This window comes from Natrix helvetica (genome assembly GCF_964273705.1).
Source record: "Natrix helvetica genome assembly, chromosome: 1".
Lineage (NCBI taxonomy): Eukaryota > Metazoa > Chordata > Lepidosauria > Squamata > Natricidae > Natrix > Natrix helvetica.
The window spans coordinates 252,027,260-252,049,816 of record NC_138548.1 but is presented as its reverse complement, the minus strand read 5'-3'; the positions used below and the strand labels follow the sequence as shown (position 1 = coordinate 252,049,816).

Below are 22,557 nucleotides of genomic sequence, written 5' to 3'. Positions count from 1 at the left end.
CCTTGCGATGGCGCGGCTAGAGGAGGAGGAGGCGAGGGTGGCGCGGCTGAAGCCTGACAGACTTCCCTTCGGCCGAGCCCGTCCTAGCGGCGGTGGCGGCGGCGGCGGCAGCGATGTGAAGGCTGGGCGCAAGGACGCCGAGCCTGAGGCGCCGCGCAGTGGAGGCGATCCGGGCCCGGGCGATGGAGACGCACGTCTCGTGCCTGTTCAGGGACCGTCCCGAGGCTTCCCTGAATAATAATAATAATAATAATAATAATAATAATAATAATAATAATAATAATAATAATAATAATAATAATATTTAATGCTTCTAGACCGCCCCCTCTCCCGCAAGGGCCTTCAGAGCGCTTAAAACGACCATCCGAGCAACCCGGAAGTCACTTCTGGGTTGCTCGGAGGTTGGTTTTAAGTGTTCCGAAGGCTTCAGGGAAGCCTCGGGACGTTCCCTGAAGCCTCCCGGGGGGGGCGGGGAGCCTCTTTTCGCCCTCCCCAGGCTCCTATAAAGCCTCTGGAGCCTGGGGAAGGCGAAAAATAGCTTTTAAAAAGGTGAACTCAGCTGGCCAGCTGACAGGGCAGCGCCTCGCGTGCCCTGACAAATGGCTCCGCGTGCCACTTGTGGCACGCGTGCCATAGGTTCGCCATCACGGACCTATACTGTACCTGTGCGTTCCATTTTTGTTGCCTAAATGTAGAACCTTACTCTTTTCACCATTGAATTTCATTTTATTAGATAGTGCCCAATGTTCAAGTTTGTCAAGAACCTTCTGTATCTTAAGCCTGACTTCTGGAGTGTTGGCTATTCCTGCCAGCTTGGTGTTATCTGCAAATTTGATGAGTTCCCCACTTATTCCCTCATCGAAATCATTGATGAAGATGTTGAAGAGTACTGGGCCTAAAACAGAGTCTTGGGGTGCTCCACTGCATACTTCTCTCCATGTAGATGCAGTTCCATTGAGAACTACATGTTGAGTGTGGTTGGTCAGCCAGTTACGAATCCATCTGGTGTTGATGCTGTCTAACCCACTTTTTTCTACTTTATTTAGTAGTAGGTTATGGTCTACCTTATCAAATGTCTTACTGAAGTCCAAGTAAACTATGTCGACAGCATTCCTCTGGTCCACTAATTTTGTCACTTGGTCAAAGAATGCAATAAGATTAGTCTGGCATGATTTGAATTTGACAAACCCATGTTGGCTTTTGGCTATTACTTTGTTTACTTCTAGGTATTCGCTAATTCGTTGCTTGATTATACTTTCCAGAATCTTTCCTGATATTGAGGTCAGGCTGATAGGTCTATAGTTTCCTGGATCTATTTTTTTTTCCTTTTTTGAAGATGGGAACCACATCAGCTCTTTTCCAGTCCCCTGGCAGTTCCGCGGTACTCCAGGATCTCTGAAAGATATAGTTCAGTGAATGTATACCAATTTCACCAATAAATTGCAATGAAACAATATTTTGAGTGTGTTTAAATGTTATGATTCAGAGAGAAGGGTCTCTTCTTTATATCCATCCATTGGTGAAGGAATGAGTGATGGAATTTGTGCTCTGAAGGTAAACAGTTCCAAAAATGAGATGAGACAATACAAAATAATGGGACTATGCTGTAGTAAACATCAGAGCTCACACTTCAATTGCAAATCATTTTAAAGCAGTGCCTGCTGATGCCTTAGGGACAAAAATAAACTTTGTAATTTTAAGATAAATACCGAGCTTGACAAATCTTCTGATAGGATATAGAGCTCAAGGTCCAACTGTGGTATGTTTGGTACTCACTGAGCCTGGTTGTTTGCTTGCAGATGTTTCATTACCCAACTAGACAACATCATCAAAGCTGGTGAGTGTGGGTTTTGCTCCCTATTTATATGGAGTAGCTTGCCCTGTCAAGGGTTCAGTTTGCTCAGAGCACTAATGATATTACCTAGTGGCATAATAAAATGTCTGCAAGCAAACAACCAAGCTCAGAGAGCACCAAGGACTCCAAAGTATAGTGCTATAATGGGTAATTCTTGATAAAGAACTCATTCTACAAGGATGCACTTGGAGAATGAAAATATGCTTTCAATGATTCTGCTGCTTTTTCTTGAAGTGCTTGTAAATAGCCAGTTGAGTATTAGTTCAGAGAAGGGAATTCCTGGTGGAGGTTTTCAAATTATGCTTTCCTATGGTTTTATTTCAACAGCAACTAAAAATTATTTTAATTATATACTTTCTAAACAACAAATTTACTTCCACTGCAATTTTTGGTGGAATTGTCCAATTCTTTTCTTTCTTTCTTTCTTTCTTTCTTTCTTTCTTTCTTTCTTTCTTTCTTTCTTTCTTTTTTGTAATTGCTAGAGGGGGATTTCCCCCCTTTTGATAGCAGTGACACGTTTTACATTGCTCTATCAATTCCCATATAGGCAGTTATGAGAAAGAGGGGGAAAAAAGAGAAACTGACCATGGATGGCCAGAAGACCAGAAAGAAATATGTAAAGGAAATCAGATTAAATCTCAAGAAAGAGAGAGCAAAAAATCTAACTAGCCAGGTTACTTTCCTATTTCCAGCACAAAGTATAGACAAAGTTGTAGCTCAGTAATGTAACCATAATGGGTGAAGTTGGGCAGTATGAACTGGCCAAGTTGGGCAATTCAAAAACCAAATAATTGACTCCCCGTGTTAGGGTTAATTCTCTTGGGTGTGATGGCCAAAAACCCAGTTGGGACCATTCTAATCTCTGAAGGAAGAATATTCCATAAGGCAGGGGCTACAACAGAAATAGCCCATTTTCTAGTTTCCACCAGTTGACACTCTTTGGCTGGTGAAAATTTGCAGCATGGTCAATCCGTTGCATTGGATTAGACTGGTAGAAATTCTTTGAAAAAGATGCTCCCTCAGCTAATCTGGTCCCAAGCAATGCAGGTCTTTAAAGGTGACAAGAAGCAAACTAACAGCCAATGCATCTCTTATAGCAGTGATCTCATATATGCACCTAACAGGCCTCCATAACTGTCATGCCACTGTATTGTGTATCAGGTTTAGCTTTGAACACTTAAGGGTAGCCCCATATAGAGGGTGTTGCAGCAATCCAATTGTGAGATAACCAGTGCATGAATGACTAGACACAGTGACGTGATCCAGAAAAGGATGCAACATTGATCTCTAGATCCTACCCAACTCCTTTCTTGATGAATTGCTGTATGTCAGATTATCAGATACTACTCATAACCTGGTTATTTTTCTACTAACCTGCTAGAGCTATGTGTTAGTCACTAGTTTGCCCTCTGCCTCTGGAGTTCTTGAGAGTAAAAGCCCTAATAGAAATACGAATTCCATTTTCAAGTAACATGAAAATATAGTATCTTCTACTTTCTGCCCATGTTGAGCACTAAAGTTGAGGAGAAAACCTTTTTTTTAACTTTCTAACTAAAAGCACAAAGCCTGGAAAAGGAAGATTGATAGAAAGGTATCAGTCTGGTGATGATCTCTTCAGCACAGGCCACATTCATTGTTCCTGAAATGGAGCTGGCAGGCTGCCCCCATTCAAAGAGGTATTTTGGTATGGGTAGAAGCTTTCTCCGCTGTGAAGAATGTGCTCTGGAATACAAACAATTTCCACTTTTTCCAATAACATGTTACTCTCCTGATTTGTTGTACTTTCTCCTGGGAAAAAGACAGATCTTTGATAATCAGCTACCTTTACTTCGGATAGTAGCTGTGCAAGTATGCTCTAGGTCTGTGATGGCAAACTTATGACACGTGTGCCACAGGTGGCACGCGGAGTCATATTTGCTGGCACACAAGCCATCAGTTCCGGCATTTTTCGGCCTTCCGGAGGGCTGGGCGAGGCTGTTCGCCCTCCCCAGTCTTCAGGAAAGCCTCCAGATCCTGGGGAGGGCCAAAAACAAGCCTAACGGGCCAACCAGAAGTTCGAAAACAATCCATTTCTGGCTCCAGAGGGACTCGGGGGAGGCCGTTTTCACCCTCCCCAGAAAAGCCACCAAAGCATGGGGAGGGTGAAAAGTCCCCTCCTGCATGAGGTGGGGGCGTCATGCACACATGCGCAACTGGGCGGGGCGCATTGAGGTGTGGGTGTGTGCACACAATTTTGGCACACCTTTACAAAAACGTTCGCCATCACTGCTGTAGGTTCAGTCTTCTCACATTAAAAATGATTCATAAAACACCCATAAGTTTGGTTCTGTTCTTGTTGCTCCTTAGAGATGTTTCTAGTGCATTTACAAAAACTACTTTTGAAAATTGCCCATCACAGTCGAGATTCACCCTTTGTTACTTTGAATAAGATTTCACATGAGTTACAATTCAGATCAATCCTTAATTTTCATTAATTAGGCTTCTCTACATTTTCATGAACAAGACTAGACGCATTACACTAAATAGGTCTGCAACTGGCTTATTAAGTATATAAAACTGCCACTGACCTTCTATGTTCTGCACCTTTCTAGGTTCTCTGTAAAATTTCACACTTAAAAGCATTTAATTAAAGTTTACTATCCATATAGCAGGCCATAATTCATTTCTTGATATGTCACATGTAACCCAGGAATCATAAGTTCATATGCTTTTGTCCGTGAGTAGCTCCTGGCTCATTGAGATGCTTGAAGTGGTGGAATAGTAGTAATAGTAGTTTGAGAAATGTTGGAGGAAGAAAACAGACATTCACTAACACATACCTTTAAAGCTATTTCAGGAGATAGACTTTGTAGCTTTCCTCATTTGTCATGAACCATAATTCACAACAGTCCTAAACTAAGCAAAGGAATGGTGATGGATGATAACAATTTCTGCTTCTCTTGCTTAATTATACATAAACCTACATCAAGTAGTTACTGTTGTCTGAAGACAAAATCTTGAGTACCCATGACTACTATGATCCTTGTGCTGTGTCCATGCAGCCAATCTCATGGAAGAGCTCTGATTTAGTTCAACGGTATTGGAAGTACTTTATTTTCTAAGATGGGAAATAATACTTGTAGCTTTCAAGAAGGCTGTGGAGGGACCATTTTTTAAAGAAAAGGAAGAAGGAAAAAGAAAAGAAGGAACAAATTATCCTTCTCTCAACCTGCTGATCCAATAATTTTAGACTAATGTCAAACCTTCCTTATTTAGATTTTAGAAAATTTTGAGCATTCAGTGATAACAATCATTTTGATATTTGTCAGTCTTGTGTTTAAGTCTGTTAGGCATTTGATGCCCCCTTAGTTCAACTTATATTTGCTGACGTATGACTATGTGGCTCTTTTTGTTGAAACTATCTTATTTAAAAAAAATATTTTAATAAACTTTTTCAGCACAATTAAAGAAAAATAATACAAAAAAGAGAAATAAAAAAGTGAAAAAAGAATTCTGACTTTCTCCCTTCCTCACCTGAGTAATTGCCCTCTCATTTTTCTCGGCCTCTTTAACTCTTTTTAATCCCAAAACCCCAAATTCATTCTTTTTTTTGAATGCCCATATAAGGCTTTCACTCTTAAGTTTTTATCATTTTTTTTCCTAACCAAACTGGTAAAGTTTACAATTTTTGCAAAATCTGTAATTTTATAATTCAGTCTACTAATGTTTTTATGCATTGAATAATGCCACGGTTACTATTCACAGTATTAGTTTCCTATATTTCTTTTCCAGTACAGGGTCCATAAAACCCAATAGAAATAATTCCATTTTCAATACTTTATTAGTCCTTAATACCTTTTCCATCATTGGATGAATTTACATCTTAAATTTCTTTTCTTTTTTACAAGTCCATCAAAGTCCCCTCCTTTTTTTTACACTTTCCACGCCAACTTGATGTTGCTTTGTAGATTTTTGATAGCTTAGCAGATGGCATATGATCTTTTTGTTGATACTTTTAACCTTGGTATTCCTGTGGAGAACCTTGCTATAATCAGAATCAATCAATCTCTCTCTCTCTCTCTCTCTCTCTCTCTCTCTCTCTCTCTCTCTCTCTCTCTCTCTCTCTCTCTCTCTCTCTCTCTCTCTCTCTCTCTCTCACACACACACACACACACACACACACAGAGAGAGAGAGAGAGAGAGAGAGAGAGAGAGAGAGAGAGAGAGAGAGAGAGAGAGAGAGAAATTTCTGCAATATTTCCTGTCTTTTCAGAAGTGTAAAATGGATTTAAGATTTTTTAAAAAGAAAAATCTGCTGTCCATTGAAATCATCTTCTGAGTTATTCCTCCAAATTCCCCAGCAATTGCTTGGAATTTCTTGGGATTTGATTATCTTCACAGTGGCATTGATATATGGTTACACTCTCCTAGGAGAAGTTTATTCTACTCTCCATCCTCCCCTCCTGATCTTTGAATGCCAAACTTTTTACTTTTGAGAGTTTCTGAATTTGACATTTTTGTGGTTTGTTGTTCCTGCTGTTTGTTTCCTGCTGCTGAATTTAATTAGTTATCAATTTCCTGTTGTGTTCAAGCTATTTACTTTGTGTGGTTTTGATGATTTACTTTTGCAATATGGATTTTAAATTTTTGCAAATAGCATTTTAACCAAAGTATGGAGTAGGAATGTTTTCGTAAATAAAAATATTTGTCATAGCAAAAAAGCCAGTCAGTTTGGTATTCTTTAGTAAACTATAATATGTGAATTTTAAAAGGTACCCAATCCTTTTTTAAATCATAATGCAAATAACAAATCTATAGTATGCCTGTATTATAAAAGCAAAAGGGAGGCTCATTATAGATTTCTTTTTAAACTGATGGGTATATTTTTTAAAAATTCAGCATTTGATAACCATTCATCTTTATCTAATTTAGGGAACCACATTATTGAAAATGTTAAGTTTATGAAAGGAGCAGACAAGGCATACAAGTCATATTTTCCCTTTTCATTCTACAGTAGTAATAATTCTTATCCAATATATGGTTGATTATTCCAGAAGGAACCAATTGCATTTATATAAAGCATCTTAATATAGAAAGTTTGCTGTTCTACTGGGGAAATCTGAATAAATATCATAGTGTTGTAAGTCCTTTCATTCACAGCTGAGCCAATAGGTCCAGGGAATGAAGCTAGCTGCAGACATTCCTGCTGGCCCTTTTTTGCATTCAGTGCAAAATATATTTTTAAAATATATCTCAATCAGAATAGAGCTGGAAGGGACCTTGGAGATCTTCTAGTCCAATCCCCTGCTTAAGCAAGAGACCCTATACCAGTGATGGCGAACCTATGGCACGTGCGCCACAGGTGGCATGCGGAGCCATTTGTCAGGGCACGTGTGCGCACTGGCCAGCTGAGCTCACCCTTTTTAAAAGCCATTTTTGCCCTCCCCAGGCTCCAGAGGCTTTATAGGAGCCTGGGGAGGGCAAAAACAGCCTCCCCGCTCCCCCCGGATGCCCCTCTGAAGGCATCAGGGAAGCCTCCGGATGGTCCCTGAAGCCTTCGGAGCGCTCAAAATGATCCTCCGAACAAACAGGAAGTGACTTCCATTTTGCTCGGAGGGTCGTTTTGAGCACTCCGAAGGCTTCAGGGACCGTCCGGAGGCTTCCGGGGGTGGCGGGGGAGGCTATTTTCACCCTCCCCAGGCTCCTATAAAGCCTCTGGAGCCTGGGGAGGGCGAAAAAAGCATGTAAAAATGGGGGGGAGTGTCTGTAGTGCGCGCATGTGCACTGGGGGTGTCGCGCATTGCATTATGGGTGTGGCACGCCTGCACACGACCCCCCTGCGCTCCCCCCACTTATGGCACGTGACCCAAAAAAGGTTCGCCATTGCTGCCCTATACCATTTCAAATAGGTGGCCATCCAGTCTTTTCTTAAAAACATCCAGGGTTTTTTGGATTCAGTCTTTTGTCTCTCTTTGGTTCTTTGTCATGGTATCCCTAATGCTTTGAAACATCCACACCATTTCTCTTGAAATCTCACTCATTTTCCCCTGAAAGGGCATATTGTCTTAGTTTATTAAGTTTACTTTTAGTCAGGGCCACAAACAATATAGTCAGTTCCAGTTTTGCTCATCAAAGAGTTCAATAATCATGGCTCTTTACATCTCAGGGTTATTAATCAATTCCATTTAAATAGTCCAAACAGTTTCTGCACAACAAAAGTTACTTTACTTCACTTAAAAGTCTTCTTTATTCTCACAATAGTAAAGTAATTAATTATAGGACAGTTAGTATCACCACAATCCTTCAAAAAGATGTTACTTGTTTCTTCTGTCAAAGTTTTCCTAAATTTTTGTATGGGTGTAATATATTCCATTCACCAGTAGATGGCAGCATCAACAGAGGTTTCAGCATTATTTCAAATGTGGTAAATTAAAATCCAAATTTAATTCAATTTATAGAGATTAAATTAAATACTTGAATAAATTCTGGTACATTTTAATGCCTTTCCATAACAACACCTGCCCAGTTTAAAATCCAATTTTCTTTCATTAAAATGTATTTAGCTTTTCTCCCCTTAGTTCCTTTATTTGTGTCTAGGATTTTTCTCTCTCTGGTTGTTTGCCACTTTAAAAAAAGGTAAGTCTAGGAGTCTCTTTTCCTGGTTTTTCTTCTTTTTCCTTTAATTTTAGGGACTACATGGAAAAAAAAGAATCTTCTTACCTAGTTCCAATCACTGTTCACTAACTCCGCTTCAGCACCAGTCTGAGGTGTTCCTTGGTTGCCCCAGCTTCCTGGCAGCCATGTTTAGGCTGCCTTTTCCTTGTGGCTGAGAGGGAAAGAAAACCCTGGGTCAGGCAGGAGAGTTGCGACTCTCAGTGACATCTCAGGGAACCCCTCTTTTTCTTCACTGCCACCTACAGGGTGGCTTTGGCTCTTTTAAGAGCCCGCTGACGAAGAGAATTCAGCATGGGAGCGTGGATATCCACACTGCATGTCCGATCCCGCCATGACATCAACCAGAAGTCAGCTAAATGAAATCCTGATAAAGTGAGATTTTTATCAAAGAGGTTGACAATCTTCATTTTATTTTTGCTCTTAGGAAGACTTTTGGCTGGCTGAAAGCTAAATGAGAAAATAAACCCTATCACCTCTGGGTTAAAGATAAGGGAGCAAGCCAGATAGGCTAGAGGCAGGTCAGAAGGCTAGAGGCAGATCAGGACTGGATTTTATTTTATGAATTACAATTTGAGTTGTAAGAAAGAAAAGCAATTGAAATTAGTGCTGCAGACATCACTGTTCATTTCTTCTTTTTTCCTCTTTTCTTTTGGTGCCTTTTCAATGTCCTTTTGTTCCTTAACCCTGATACACACAATAAAGATATGGCCTTAACAAATCAGTTACATTTATTCTGGAGGAAGACTATTCTGGGGGAAGCCACACCCCCACCTTGGGTAAATTATGATGAAGAAACCACTTGTCTTCTCCCTGGATACAGAGGGGTTTCTCTGGAAAAAAATGGACTGGTGGAAACATGACTGACAAGGCTGTTCCCAGCAGTTGTGAGAAGGGGGAAGCAGGGTTGTTCCTACATGGTTTAGAGTCTCCCTTAAAGATTCCAAGGAGACACATCCTGTCATATCTCATATATGTGTGTTTCACATTACATTATATGACCAACCACTTTAAAAAAGGTACAGTAACTATATTGTCTCTTCCTTCCTTCTTTCTTTTTACAGTGTAACTCATTCCATCGTATTTGACACTGGGGGAGAGTATACCAAAGTTAGCTAATTGCAAAAAAAATAATAAAAAAAAATATTAGTATAAAAGTTCAAAGTAAACAGTTAAGCAACATGAGTCTGGAGTTTTATTTTAAAAAATAAGAGCAAGAGGCTAAACCAATCTAGATAGGGAGATTTCCCTTTTTATAATGATTTATTTGCATTTAATAAATATTTAGAGGAGGCTGTTGCTGTGCATAAGTATATTTAATGCAACATCATGCAATTAATTAGTTTCAATATCTTGCTAAAAAGGCGAAGGAATAAAATCATCTTGTTGATTTTTTAAAAAATGTGTGGGATAAGGGGTTGAAGGTTTGCTTGGCTTGTTATTGTATTAAGCAATTTAAGCTGAATAATGTAAGTGCTAAATTTCAGCCAATCATTTATTCTGTCAGTTTTATCACTGTCAAGAGACAATTTATGGATTATATTTAACAGTATTCATAATTGTGCATATGTTTTGGAGTTTATTGAATGTAGCATGTAGCACCTTACTAGAGTACTAATATTATTTATTACTGATACTTATCACATATATCAAGTTTATCTAATTAGGGTTTTTTCCCTAAAATAAATTCTGGTGAATTTAGGTGAGTCATATTACATTCACTGAGAAGAACAGAAGGTGCTATTGAAAGCCATGAATGGGTGAAAATTTTAAACAACTGCAAACAAAGTTGCTGAAAAGATTGTGAGCTTACGTTATAACTAGCAGATACAATAGAGATAGGAGGTTTCATCTGCCACTTTTCCAAAGGAGCTTTATTTCAGCCATGGATTAATGTGATGAAAATCACTTTAGTAAGTATGGATCACATAGGGATAAAAGACAACTTCTGAAAAACCCCTTTCTCCATGGTCAACTTTTTCTTATGTTCACTAGCTGTATGATGTGGAAGTCACCAAAATGAGGCTTATATATGTAAATGTCTCAGTATATAGACGAATCTCAAAATCAAACAAAGCTTCCCTTTATGTGGAGAATATCTTTACACACAGGACCTATTCTTACTGATGTCAACACAGTTACTGGAATATGTAATTACCCAGCCAAGTCCTCCCCATATTCCCAAGTATAAGGAGTGGCATAGGCATGCATGGGGAAAGACAAAAATCTGCATTGTTGGGTATGGCATCATAGTTTAAGCCACTTTTTTTCTGTGCATGTAATATCAACACACAAGTGGCACAAAGTTTGCACATGAGACCATGACTCTGCTGTGTTGTAGAGATGATATCTCTCCTATGAAAATTGCTGGATGATTCTCTGGATATTTTTCATACCTGTCTCTTCTGGGATTCCCGCCCTCCCCCCTTCCCTCTATATTTACAATTCTGCCATTAAACTTTTCTCCACGCCATCTTACATAATCCCCTTTTCCACAAGGTGCTCATTTCACAAGCTATATGGCACTATGCCATCTTGTATATTGAATAAATTTACTAATATTCAGGAACAAGCTAAAATAATTCACTTGGGTTTGGCTGCCAAGTCAATTAAATACAATAATTTAGTGCAAAATCTAAGGCTTGACAAGCCTTTTTTTTCTTAAAGCAGGATTCTTCTAATATGTAATATGGAGTGCCTTGTTATTTTAGTACCTGCCATTATTCGGCAGTGTAACACTGCAGGTTGACATGGAATTGTTGGTTACATAATAGCTAGATAGCAGTGCCAGTATAGTTTATCTTTTCATGTGTAAAATTCAGAATGTTTGGCTGAATTATTTTTCTGTAAAAGCATGAAAATACAAGATGTTACTTCTGAAGGGACAAAAGTGCTATGATTCCCTTCAACAATTCATTTCCTTAAGGTTAGGAAGAGAAAATGAGCTTGCTCCTGTTAAATATTTCTGAATTCTTTTAAAGCAACAACTATATTAAAATCAATAGGTCTAGATCTGAAGCATAAACACATTCACACAGACAGAATGTAGAAACTAAGAACTTATCAGCATTCAATAGTGAAAGGTTTTTAAAAAATAACCAGGCTTGACCCAATTTATTTATTTAGTAATGAAATTCACTGAAAAACTGCCATCACTCCCATGGATGTGAACATTGCATTAGTGCTGGCATATCATTTGAGCAGTTCCTTATGTGAAGTTAGATTTTTATTATTTTTTAATAGGACTATCTGTATCCAAATAAGTTTCAAAACTTCTTTAGGAAAGTTCATTCTATCTGCTCACTCTTACACACCATTTATACCCCCCTCCCGGGGGCGGGGACGACGACAACCCTTATTGCTTGAATTGTCACATCTTTTCTAATATGGACTAAAAAATTGATTGCTAGGACCTAAATGTTTTACTTCATCATGTTTTTTCAACAAACATAAAAATGAAGAAAATTCTTTCTTCTTTCTCTGTGGGTTTTTCCATTTCAGCCTTTAGCAACTTGTCTTCTGTAAAATTAAACCAGCTGAAATAAAGCCAGCTTCTGAAATCCTTTTCCAGATTTCAACCCTTTCTTCCTTCTGGGCCACACTTCTGTCCTACCACCTTCAATTTAGCCTCTAAATGGAGAATTGTCTTCCTTCCCTTTCTGCTCCCGCTCATGTTAGAAAAATAAGCACGCATTCCCTTTTTTGTGGTATGTCCTTTGAGGATTGATTGGGGGAGGAGGAGGGAGAACCAATCATCAGTCATCAGAATTATGTGGAGAATCTAGCCAGAACATTTCTTAACAGTAAAAACAATTAACCAGTGGAACGACTTGCCTCTAGAAATTGTTATTATTGGAGGTTTTCAAAAAGAGACTGGACTCCTCTAATCTGGAATGGGATAGGGTCTCCTGCTTGACCAGGGAGTTGGGCTAGAAGGCCTACAAAGTCCCTTCCAACTTTATGGTGGCACAGTGGTTAGAATGCAGGCTACTTCTTCCGGCTACCCGCAGTTCATCAGTTCAAGTCTCACCGAGTCTCAAGGTTGACTCAGCCTTTTGTCGGTGAAATGAGGATCCAGATTGTTGGGATCAATATGTTGACTCTGTAAAGCCACTTAGAGAGGGCTGAAAAGCACTGGGAAGCGGTATATATAAGTCTAAGCGCTATTGCTATTTTATTCTGTTAACAGTTCTCACTTTCAGCCAATTAAGAAAAAGCCAGCATGTCACCATCCTACAACTTAACCTAAGAAACAAAGTCAACCCTTTCAAGGCAGACAATTCATATGAAATGGTCATGAAAGTAGAGAGCGGGGACCAGGAGAAGGGCACAACCTCTACAGTAGAGACCTGGGCATTGGTGTAAGATGGATTGAAGTGCAATAGGTGGATTGGCTTCCTAATGTGTGGCAGAAGGGAGAAAAGGTTACTTTTGATGCAGAATAAGTACCGTTAGGTGGAAGTCACCTTCCCAGCAACAAGCTGAGGATGACATCATTCTACCCTTCCTAAACTGTAGGGTGACCTGTCTTCATGCAAAAAATGCAGATCAGTCCTGAGTCTCTAATGATTTTCATCCTATCAGCATTTGATGCTCTTCCAGTTAGTTGTTCTAGGCAAAACTATCACAGTGTGTAAGTGTCAAGTTTCATTTTGCGAACAATTTCAAAACCATGTCTCCTTTAAAAATATGAAAGGATTGCTCCTTGTTGGCTAGTAAATCTAAGTCTAAACTAGTTACCTTCTCCCATTCCTGTGGGTCAAAAAGTGCTCTACAAAGTTTGTGAACACCCTTCAGGTGCTATATTATTTCCTATATAATTCCATTTTTAAGGCAGATCCTCCTGAGAGTTCTCTTTCACTATTCTTCTACAGAATAACCCCAGATTTGAGTTATATAAGTAGTTTGCTCAATTTAGTTTTCAAAACATTCTCTCCTGTGGAGATGGGTATTTTCTCAAAGAATTAACTTCTCAAGAGTTTTCCAAAAGCTTCCTGCGGTGTTAAAACAATAGTAGAAGTGTTTGTTGCTCACGTTATCACTGTGGCATATAATTCTTCTGCATTCCTATGAATCCAGGTAGGCTGAATATTTCTTTATCAAAAAAATGACATGTTTTCTGGGAGTAACTGGAAAGCTATAGCCTTACAATTTTCCATGGAGAACAATTATTGCAATTTTTTAATGGCATAAACTTATGATCTACTTTCTTATCATGAAAGGAGCTGCTGGAATGTGTCTTGTATCAGTCTGTCTGTCTGTCTATCCTATCATATCTAAATTCCATTTTATTAACATCAAATACATTATGTGCAATCAGCACTTCCTATGTAAATGTATAAATACATATAAGATTAATAGTTTACCCAAAAAGGATAAAAATTCAAAATTTAATCCTAAAATAGCTAGATATATTTTAATATTATCCAATTAAGGTAAAATAGCAATAACAGAAAATAGAAGAATGTAGAGATTTCAGCAGATAGTTCAGGATAAGTTAAGATTTCAGAGACTGAATTATTCATTTTTCAGGCTCCTTAAATGCTACTTATTCAGTGTTTTTCTTTCCATCTTCAAATCACAAATTATACATCCCCACAAAGTGCTAAAGCTTCCACACGCTAATCAAGTACTTGTATTCTGCACTGTGCATTCTGCACTGCAATAACCTATTGTGACTCACTATTACCATCTCAACACTCTGCAGACATTCCAAACAAGTCTAAAATAAAAGCTGCTAACTCAGACAGTTAAATAGGAAATGGAATGCCAAGCAAATTTTAGCATTAATAATATTACACTTGCTAATTGTTTGCCTTCAGTGCTGTTTTATTTTATGTTTTAACCTGCAGAGGCTAATAATTTGCACTTGAATGCTTGGGCCAAGAATATTTTTGCATCACTGGCGGCAATGCTTTTATTAAAAAAAAAAAGAGTGTTCAGTTAACAGAGCTCCAGGAATCTGACTAAAATGACGGATGTTTGGCTGCTGAATGACTAGTACTGAAAACTAGGGCTGTGCATACACATACATTTGGGGAGGTCTAGGGAAGCTTCTGAAGCAACTGGGATTTGCACATTATACACCTTCTTTTATGATTGGAGAAAAGGTGTTTTGTATGTGCTCCTTGCCATTGCAAAGCACCTCTTTTGAAAGCCTCAAGTAGGCCTAGAAATAAGATGACTGTAGATCAATTAGCTTTCCTACACACACACACACACACACACTCATATATACATATACATACATACATACATACCAGTGGTGAGTTTCAATTTTTTTGGGAACCTACTCTGTGGGTGTGGCCTCCTTTGTGGGAGTGGCTTGCTGGCCATGTGACCAGGTGGGAGTGGCTTGCCAGCCATGTGACCTGGTGGGAGTGGCCAAGACAATGTCACTGAATCCTTTGCCCCAATGGATGAACTACAATAAGATTAAAATAAGTACAAAAACAATAAAAGAGCTACTTACAGAAGGAAGATGACTGTTCTTGCCAGTCTTCAGTATCACGGACTCCAGTGAATGGGCTGCACAAAGAAGAGACACAGAAATGAACTCTTTCATTGCATGCACTGCATTGGGATGAAACCAGCACACAAAATAATAGAAAAGGAAAATTACTGTCCTTTTTGCGTCTCCTGCACCACCACCTCACCATCTTGCTCCAACAACCTGCACAAAGGAGACACACAGAAAGCAAGACCTTAATTGCATGCACTGCATTAGGATGAAACAAGCACACAAAATAATAGAAAAGGAAAATTACTGTCCTTCTTTGTGTCTCCTGCACCACCACTTCACCACCTTGCTCCAACAACCTGCACAAAGGAGAGACACAGAAAGCAAGACCTTAATTGCTTGCACTTCACTATCCCAAGGATGAACACAGCACAGACCACACCACACCCAGCAATAAAGATAGCTACTTACAGAGGAGGGATCACTGGCTTGCCGGTCTTCTGCACAACACCTTATCGATTGACTTTGCTCCAACAACCTGCACAAAGGACAGACACAGAAAGCAAGACCTTGAGATCACTTCCGGTTCCTGCTGGCGACGGACATGCTGTCCATCCCTCATCTCCTCGTTTGGCTCCATAAGGAGCACAGGGGGCCTTGGAGGGCCCTTCTGCCAAAGGACGGCTTGCTGAAACCCCCCGGAATTGGCGGCAGCCAGCGGGGGTGTTTTCAGCCTCGCCTAGGAGCCGGGGAGCGGAGGGGGGTTTGGGACAGCCTCGGGCTGTCCGCCCTTTGGCCGAATGGGCTCCAGGAGGAAGGAGTTTATCCAAGGAAGAGCGGCAGAATGCTGGTGGTGGGGGACCCATCCTGATCTCCTTAATCGTCATTAAAGGATAAGCAGCAGACTACTGTAAATTCGTGTTCAATTTATTTGAAACTGGAGATTAGAGGGGGGTGTTTCTTCTCTTTACCCCCCTTGGATTAAGCGGCATTTGAACTATCTCTCTCTCTATTTGAATGAAGAGAGAACAAAGGCTGACTCGTCACTTGAACTATGTGAGAAAGATCGCTATCACAATTGCAAGAGATGATTGCTGAGCTGTTTTTCTTTTAAAAACTTTATGGAGATCTCCGTTCTCCTTGTGAAAGGAGGAGCCAAGATGGCTCCCATCCATCTTTGATTTTGCACTTACAAATGAAGTCTGCCTTTTGAAACTACCTTCGGAAAAAAAAACCTCTGGAATTGTTTTATTACCCTCTCTGAGGGAGACCGGGACCTCCCCTGCTACGTGGTCTTCCTGGACTTTGATTATCTGACCTTCCCCTTTCTGGTACGCCTCTGTGCCTTGGAACTGTGAAGGAGAATTAACTCTTCGCTTTCGGATTTGCCTGCTTCCCTGGACCGGCACAGCTGTGCAATCCACGGACACCATTTTCTTTGTAAAAGACTTATACACATCTCTGAACTTAGAAAAATGGGGCCTAAGAAACCACCAACGGGCAAGTCGTTTTTGGCTCCCGCGTCTGCCACCTCCAGTCCAAGCATGCAGCAAACGAAAATTACTTCATTGTTACAACAAGAAGGGTCTGGAGAGAGCCCAAAAGAGCTATCTGTTTCCCAAATGCTTCAGGAAATTATGAGGGGTCAAAATGAGTTGAAAAAAGAGGTGACAGATCTTAAAGATGAACTCAGAGATGTTAAACATCATATTTCAGAAAACAAACAGAGAATTGTGGTGTTGGAGGAGGGAACGGCTGGATTGGGGGAGGAGGTCAAGGCAATCCGGAAGGGAAATGTGGACCTGGAAAACTTTATGGCAAAAATAGAATTAGAAAGAATGTCCTTTTTTCTCAGATTCCAAAACCTACCAGAGACAGAAAATGAAGACCTTAAGGATATTATGAGTACAATTTTAGCAGAATACATTAAGAGAGACAAAGAATAACAAAGAACCCTGTGGTGGGATATGGATCTGGTTTACAGGATTAATTCAGCATATGCTAGAAGCCATAATGTTCCAAGGGAGGTACATGTTAAATTTATCAGCAGGACCACAAGGGATGAGGTGCTAGGGGCCCAAAGGAAGGTACCATTTAAATATAAAGATGAAGAAATCACCATTCTTAAGCAAATTCTGAAAAAGATAAGAGAAAGAAGGAGGAAGTATTCCTCCTTATCAAAGAAATTATACAATAAAGGAGTTTGGTTTAGATGGTTATTGCCAGAGGGAATGTTGATCTTTTGGGAGGGAAATAGAATTAGAATTAATACAGTGCAGGAGGCTGAAGCCTTTATTAAAAAACATTTTTCTCTTCTAGAGGACGAACACAGGGAAGGTAGTGAAAAGGGCAGCAAGGTACAAGATATGAAGGAGGGGCTGTGGCTCCACCTGCGGACAGGGAGGAAGGAGTAATATCAAAAAGGCTCAGGTCCCAAAAATAACAGTATTTGAAATATTTGTAATTGTTGATATACTAGAAAGTGACAAAGGAAAAATGATTGAACACATGGTTGATACAATGTAGAATAAGATTCTGTTTTTTGCTTATCTTTTATATGTTGTTTTTAATATTGTAAAAATTGTGAGATTTGGGGGGATTTCTACCACTAGCGTGGGAGCTGCCAAAATTTTCTATGTACCCCTTTACCTTTTCCCATAAATGTTTAAAAACCAATAAAATTCTTTTAATAAAAGAAAAGAAAGCAAGACCTTAATTGCTTGCACTTCACTATCTCAAGGATGAACACAGCAGAGACCACACCACATCCAGCAATAAAGACAGCTACTTACAGAGGAGGGATCACCGGCTTGCCGGTCTTCTGCACACCACCTTATCGATTGACTTTGCTCCAACAACCTGCACAAAGACAGACACAGAAAGCAAGACCTTAATTGCTTGCACTTCACTATCTCAAGGATGAACACAGCACAGACCACACCACACCCAGCAATAAAGACAGCTACTTACAGAGGAGGGATCACTGGCTTGCCGGTCTTCTGCACACCACCTTATCGATTGACTGTGCTCAAAAAACCTATTCTATTTCTATTGTTGTTATATATGTTAAGAATAGTAAAAATATTATAAGGAAAACAGCTGCAGTCAAACAAAATATATAATATAATATAATTTTCCACTACTTGGCAACCTCAGTAATAAAAGTGTGTTGTATTACACTTCATAGTATTCTCAGCCAGTATGTTGGAAAGGCAACACGTTTATCCATTAACACACCTACAATTCAGCTTTTGCATCCATTTACATGATGACTATAGGAACCATGGTCTATCTTAAAACATTAACTGGGTGAATGGGTTCATAATCTGAATCACTGGAAACAAGTGAAACGTTTGGCTTTTTTTTTCATGTGAACCAGAGATCTGCTTTCTAATTGTAGCATACTAAAATGTAATGATTCATGATGGATGATTATGATCCATCAACCACAAACATAATTTGGAAAGAAAAGAAAGCCCAAGCATGAGAACCATGGGAATAATCACGTATGACATATCCATATAGAGCTTTTCTTTGGTACTGTGTTTATGGTAGCTTTGATTTAGTTATGCTGTGTTATCTCATCGTTTGTTTGTCACTTAAGATAAAGGACAATATGTAAGTGGCAATGCCACTCTGCAGTATTTTTATAGGTATCATGATTAATATTGACGCTTTGTCATCTCTATAGTAGTCTTAGCAAGTGGAGTTGTGGAATTGCTTCATGAAATCTTAGATTTTCCAGTTAAAATATATTGTTCTGAAAAAGTAGAATGTGTATTAAAATCTGTATTAAAAGGATTTTATCTTTTATATTTTTTTAAAAAGATAGCAGCAGGCTTAGAAAGTGGTATTCAATAGCTAATACGGTTTTCTTCCTTGTGTTTTTAATGCCCTCTTATTCACGTTTATGTACTGTGGACTAGGAGATGGTGTTTATGATACGTGACAGGATATTTGGAGGGAATTCAGTTGCAAAACAGTGTACAGTGTTATTGTTGCAATAGAAGCAGAACAAATCGTGCAATCAGTGAATGATACTTATCCATTTTCCATGTGAACATAGTGTGATCTGACAGAAAGACATTCTGAATGTTTATAGTTTACTATTATGTGAAACCAGTGAGACACACAAAACCTGATATTATGATGCCACAAGATAGATTACAAAGCAGGAACTAAGCTGGTTATGCAGGCTACATAGATCAACAATTAGCACAAATCCATCAGTGTCCAAAGAAAAAGGAAGATTGAGAAAATAATAACTGGAAATCTTTTTTAAAAATGAAAATAATAAGGGAAAGACAAGTCAGCATAGCATTTTGCTGGCCTGGTGTAGTATTAAGCTATGCTGGTATTTGATGTATAGTTTTGGATAATGTCATTGGCCATCATCCACCAAATCCTGCTGTTACCTAACTCCATTTTTTTCAGTAGTCTGTAATCAATTATTATGTGTGTTGGCTTATCAGTGCCCTTTCTTCCAAGCATTTCATCCCTAATTTTTTTTGTAGCATTTTCACATGTAGATTTTAGATATAGATTTGCTCCCTTCTTTGAATACTACCTGTTTGACTCTTAGAAAGGAAGCATGCAGCTTCTCAATACAAACACTGTAAGTAGATGCTTTAAATCATATACTTGCAGCCACTCCTGATCTGCAAAAATAACCTAGAAGGTGGAGCTGCAGTCTGTGGCTAATTCAAAGTGATAGCACCATCTACAGTCAGAGATGTTGTCTGCAAGTATCTTTTGGAAACAGCTGCAGTGATTCCTTAACACTTGTTTCCATCCTCGTTCAGCCCAGATGTTATGAAATGCGTGATGAAATAGATAATGTTTCTATGTTCCAGGAGCTAAATAAAGAGACATTTTTGCATTCAGCAAAAAAAAATGCTTGATTTGAAGTAGGAAAAAAAAAACAGTACATCAGTGAAAGGGACATGGTTGCTGCTAAACAGCTGGGCACAGCCAACCCTTATTTTATTTTCTAAAAGAAAGTCTGTTGACATTGTAATTGTGATTCTTCAGTTGTACAGGAAATGCGCTCTACCTGTGCTCTTTCCTTTGCATATTTCAGGACAGGTTGATTGCTCAGTGCTAATGAGTGTTGACATATTGTAGAAAACGTTAGTGGTTGGCTAATATAACAACAGATATAAACAATCCCAGTCTGTGGGTTTGTAGGCATCGAGGTGTATTCTTCCAGCTTTTCTGACTCCCTCTGTCTAGACGTGTAGGGTGTTTCAATCTGACACATAACTGACTAGAATCGCAGGAGGCTGTTGAGCCTGTACAGCAACTTCCTCCTTTAAGTAGGAAGACTGCCTGAAGGGATCTTAATGAATACCATTTTCTCGGAAAGAACTGGCATTGAACAGTTCTATATGAAAGAGCACATTTCTTCATGAATTAACACTTTTGTTGATTGGAATTTATTGATTGGCATTTATAAGCACCATTATGTGTATAGTTGTATAGGAGTGGGGTAGAAAACAAAGGCCTTACATGCACCTATTAGTGATTATGACTATCGATACTGATATTGTTACTATTTTTTAACAGAGACTACTTGGGAGCGACCAAGCAGTGTTCCGGGAACTCCGAAGAATTCAATGAGCCAGAAGAACTCATTGCCTACAGGTAAGGGACAAATCATCCACAGGCGCATGCAGTTACTTTCTCCAAAAGGGAAGGGGATCATAAAAGTTCTTACTATCTACATTAAATGGGAAAATCCCGCTGATATATTTGCCTATCTTTAGAGAGAAAGTAGGACTAGGAGAATGCACAGAATTTCTTTGGCAGAGATATGGCTTATGACTAATGTTTAGGTACCATCCAATCAGGTTCAAACTTTGGTTGCTGAATGCAGGATGCTGTTTTGCCAAGAGTCAGGGCAGTGATTTTGGATCCAGTCAGTTGGTTATTTTGGATCCAGAGACAATAAGCACACCAGCGAATAAAGAGATTTTTAAGTTTTGTTATGAACTCAAAGTCTGTAGAGTTTCTCAGTCATCCAGGTCATGGTTGTCCCAAAGTTGCTTTTTCTTGTTTTTTTTTTCTTTTGAAGACATTTCGCTTCTCACAGTCAGATTATGAATTCAAAGAAATTTAAAAGCATAACATAAAAAGCGAATATACCAAACAAGTTGAGATCTCTAATAAGCTGCCAGGAGCTCCTTAAACATGAGAGCAGAGAGACTCCAATTTCCACAGTACCCAGTGTTAGGTTTTGTACAGAGGGTCCCTACAAACAACAACAACAACACCAAGATTATTATTTTTTTATCAAAACCTGACACCATGACTTTCTGGCCCTTTTATAGTCATGAGACTGTAAGACCTGGATTTGACTAGGTGACATATGACTTTCACAGGTTTGCAGCTATGTAAAGACTCCCTCCTATCCCTTCTCTTTTATTCAGTAAATAAGAGTAAAAAGGCAGGTTAACTCAAAATAAAGTCTAAACTTCTCAACTTCTTAATATGAATGAGAAATCAAAATATGTCACCAAACCCCTCAAAATACCAACGGACTTCTGCATTGCCACTGCATATGCCTACCACCTTGACCTATTCTGGATCTGCAATCCTGCAAGGATCTTCCTATGATATCCCTGATCCTGATTATCCATCCTTATATGTTTCCTTTCCATTCTCTATTCCTTGCCGAGTGTTTTTTTCTACTCCATTATCCACTTTTTTGAACCAAAGTACGTGCTTGCTGTTCAATTTTCCCAAAGGAGCAGTCAATCTTTATTCCTTCCAGAATTGATTCACAGTCTTAGTAACTATCTCCAGATCCATAATTCATTGTCTTCCTTTTTGTCAGTGTCCAGCTTTCACAGCAGTACATTACTACTGGTTAAAAAAAAAATCATTGCTTTGACAATTTTAATCCTTGCCGTCATGGGAAAATCCTCAATGGATTGCCTTCATTTTTTTGTCTCTAAAAGCAAGGTGCTTGAGTTCTTGGTTTCTTTGAGATACTTGAATTTTGTGTTTGGAACTCATGTCACTCTCCTTACCCCATTTGTTCCACTTTTTAAATTATAAGAGATATGAAATAATAAACCATGAAGGAAAGTGCAAAATCATAATGAACTGGGATTCATAATGAATCCCTTTCTATTGATACTTCCAGACCTCATTTTTATTTTCTAACATTTACTGGTAGTTCTATAAGTAATTTAGATCACTTTATAATTATGTACACATATTATATAGTATGTGTGTGTGTGTAGTATATGTAAGTGTATTTGTTTATTTATATGTGATGTGTGTGTGTGTGTGATATACACACACACAAAGGTAAAGGTTCCCCTCGCATATATGTGCTAATCGTTCCCGACTCTAGGGAGCGGTGCTCATCTTTGTTTCTAAGCCGAAGAGCCAGCACTCTCCAAAGAGCTTTCCGTGGTCATGTGGCCGGCAAGTCTCAACGCCAAAGGCACACAGAACGTTGTTACCTTCCCAACACAGGTGGTTCCTATTTTTCTACTTGCATTTTTACATGCTTTCGAATTGCTAGGTGGGCAGAAGCTGGAACAAGTAACGGGAGCTCACTCCATTATGACGTGCTAGGGAT

The 22,557-nt window shown here is 39.1% G+C and overlaps 1 protein-coding gene across 2 annotated transcripts in view; it reads left to right on the top strand.

Annotated features, from left to right (window-relative positions):
• The window catches only part of GAS7 (growth arrest specific 7), a 154,207-nt gene that overhangs the window by 103,567 nt on the left and 28,083 nt on the right, over positions 1 to 22,557 (top strand). For both annotated transcript variants that reach the window (XM_081933950.1, XM_081933949.1), the window contains exon 3: positions 20,532 to 20,609. In XM_081933950.1, coding sequence (XP_081790076.1) covers positions 20,532 to 20,609 — 78 coding nt within the window. The remainder of the gene's footprint in view (positions 1 to 20,531; positions 20,610 to 22,557) is intronic.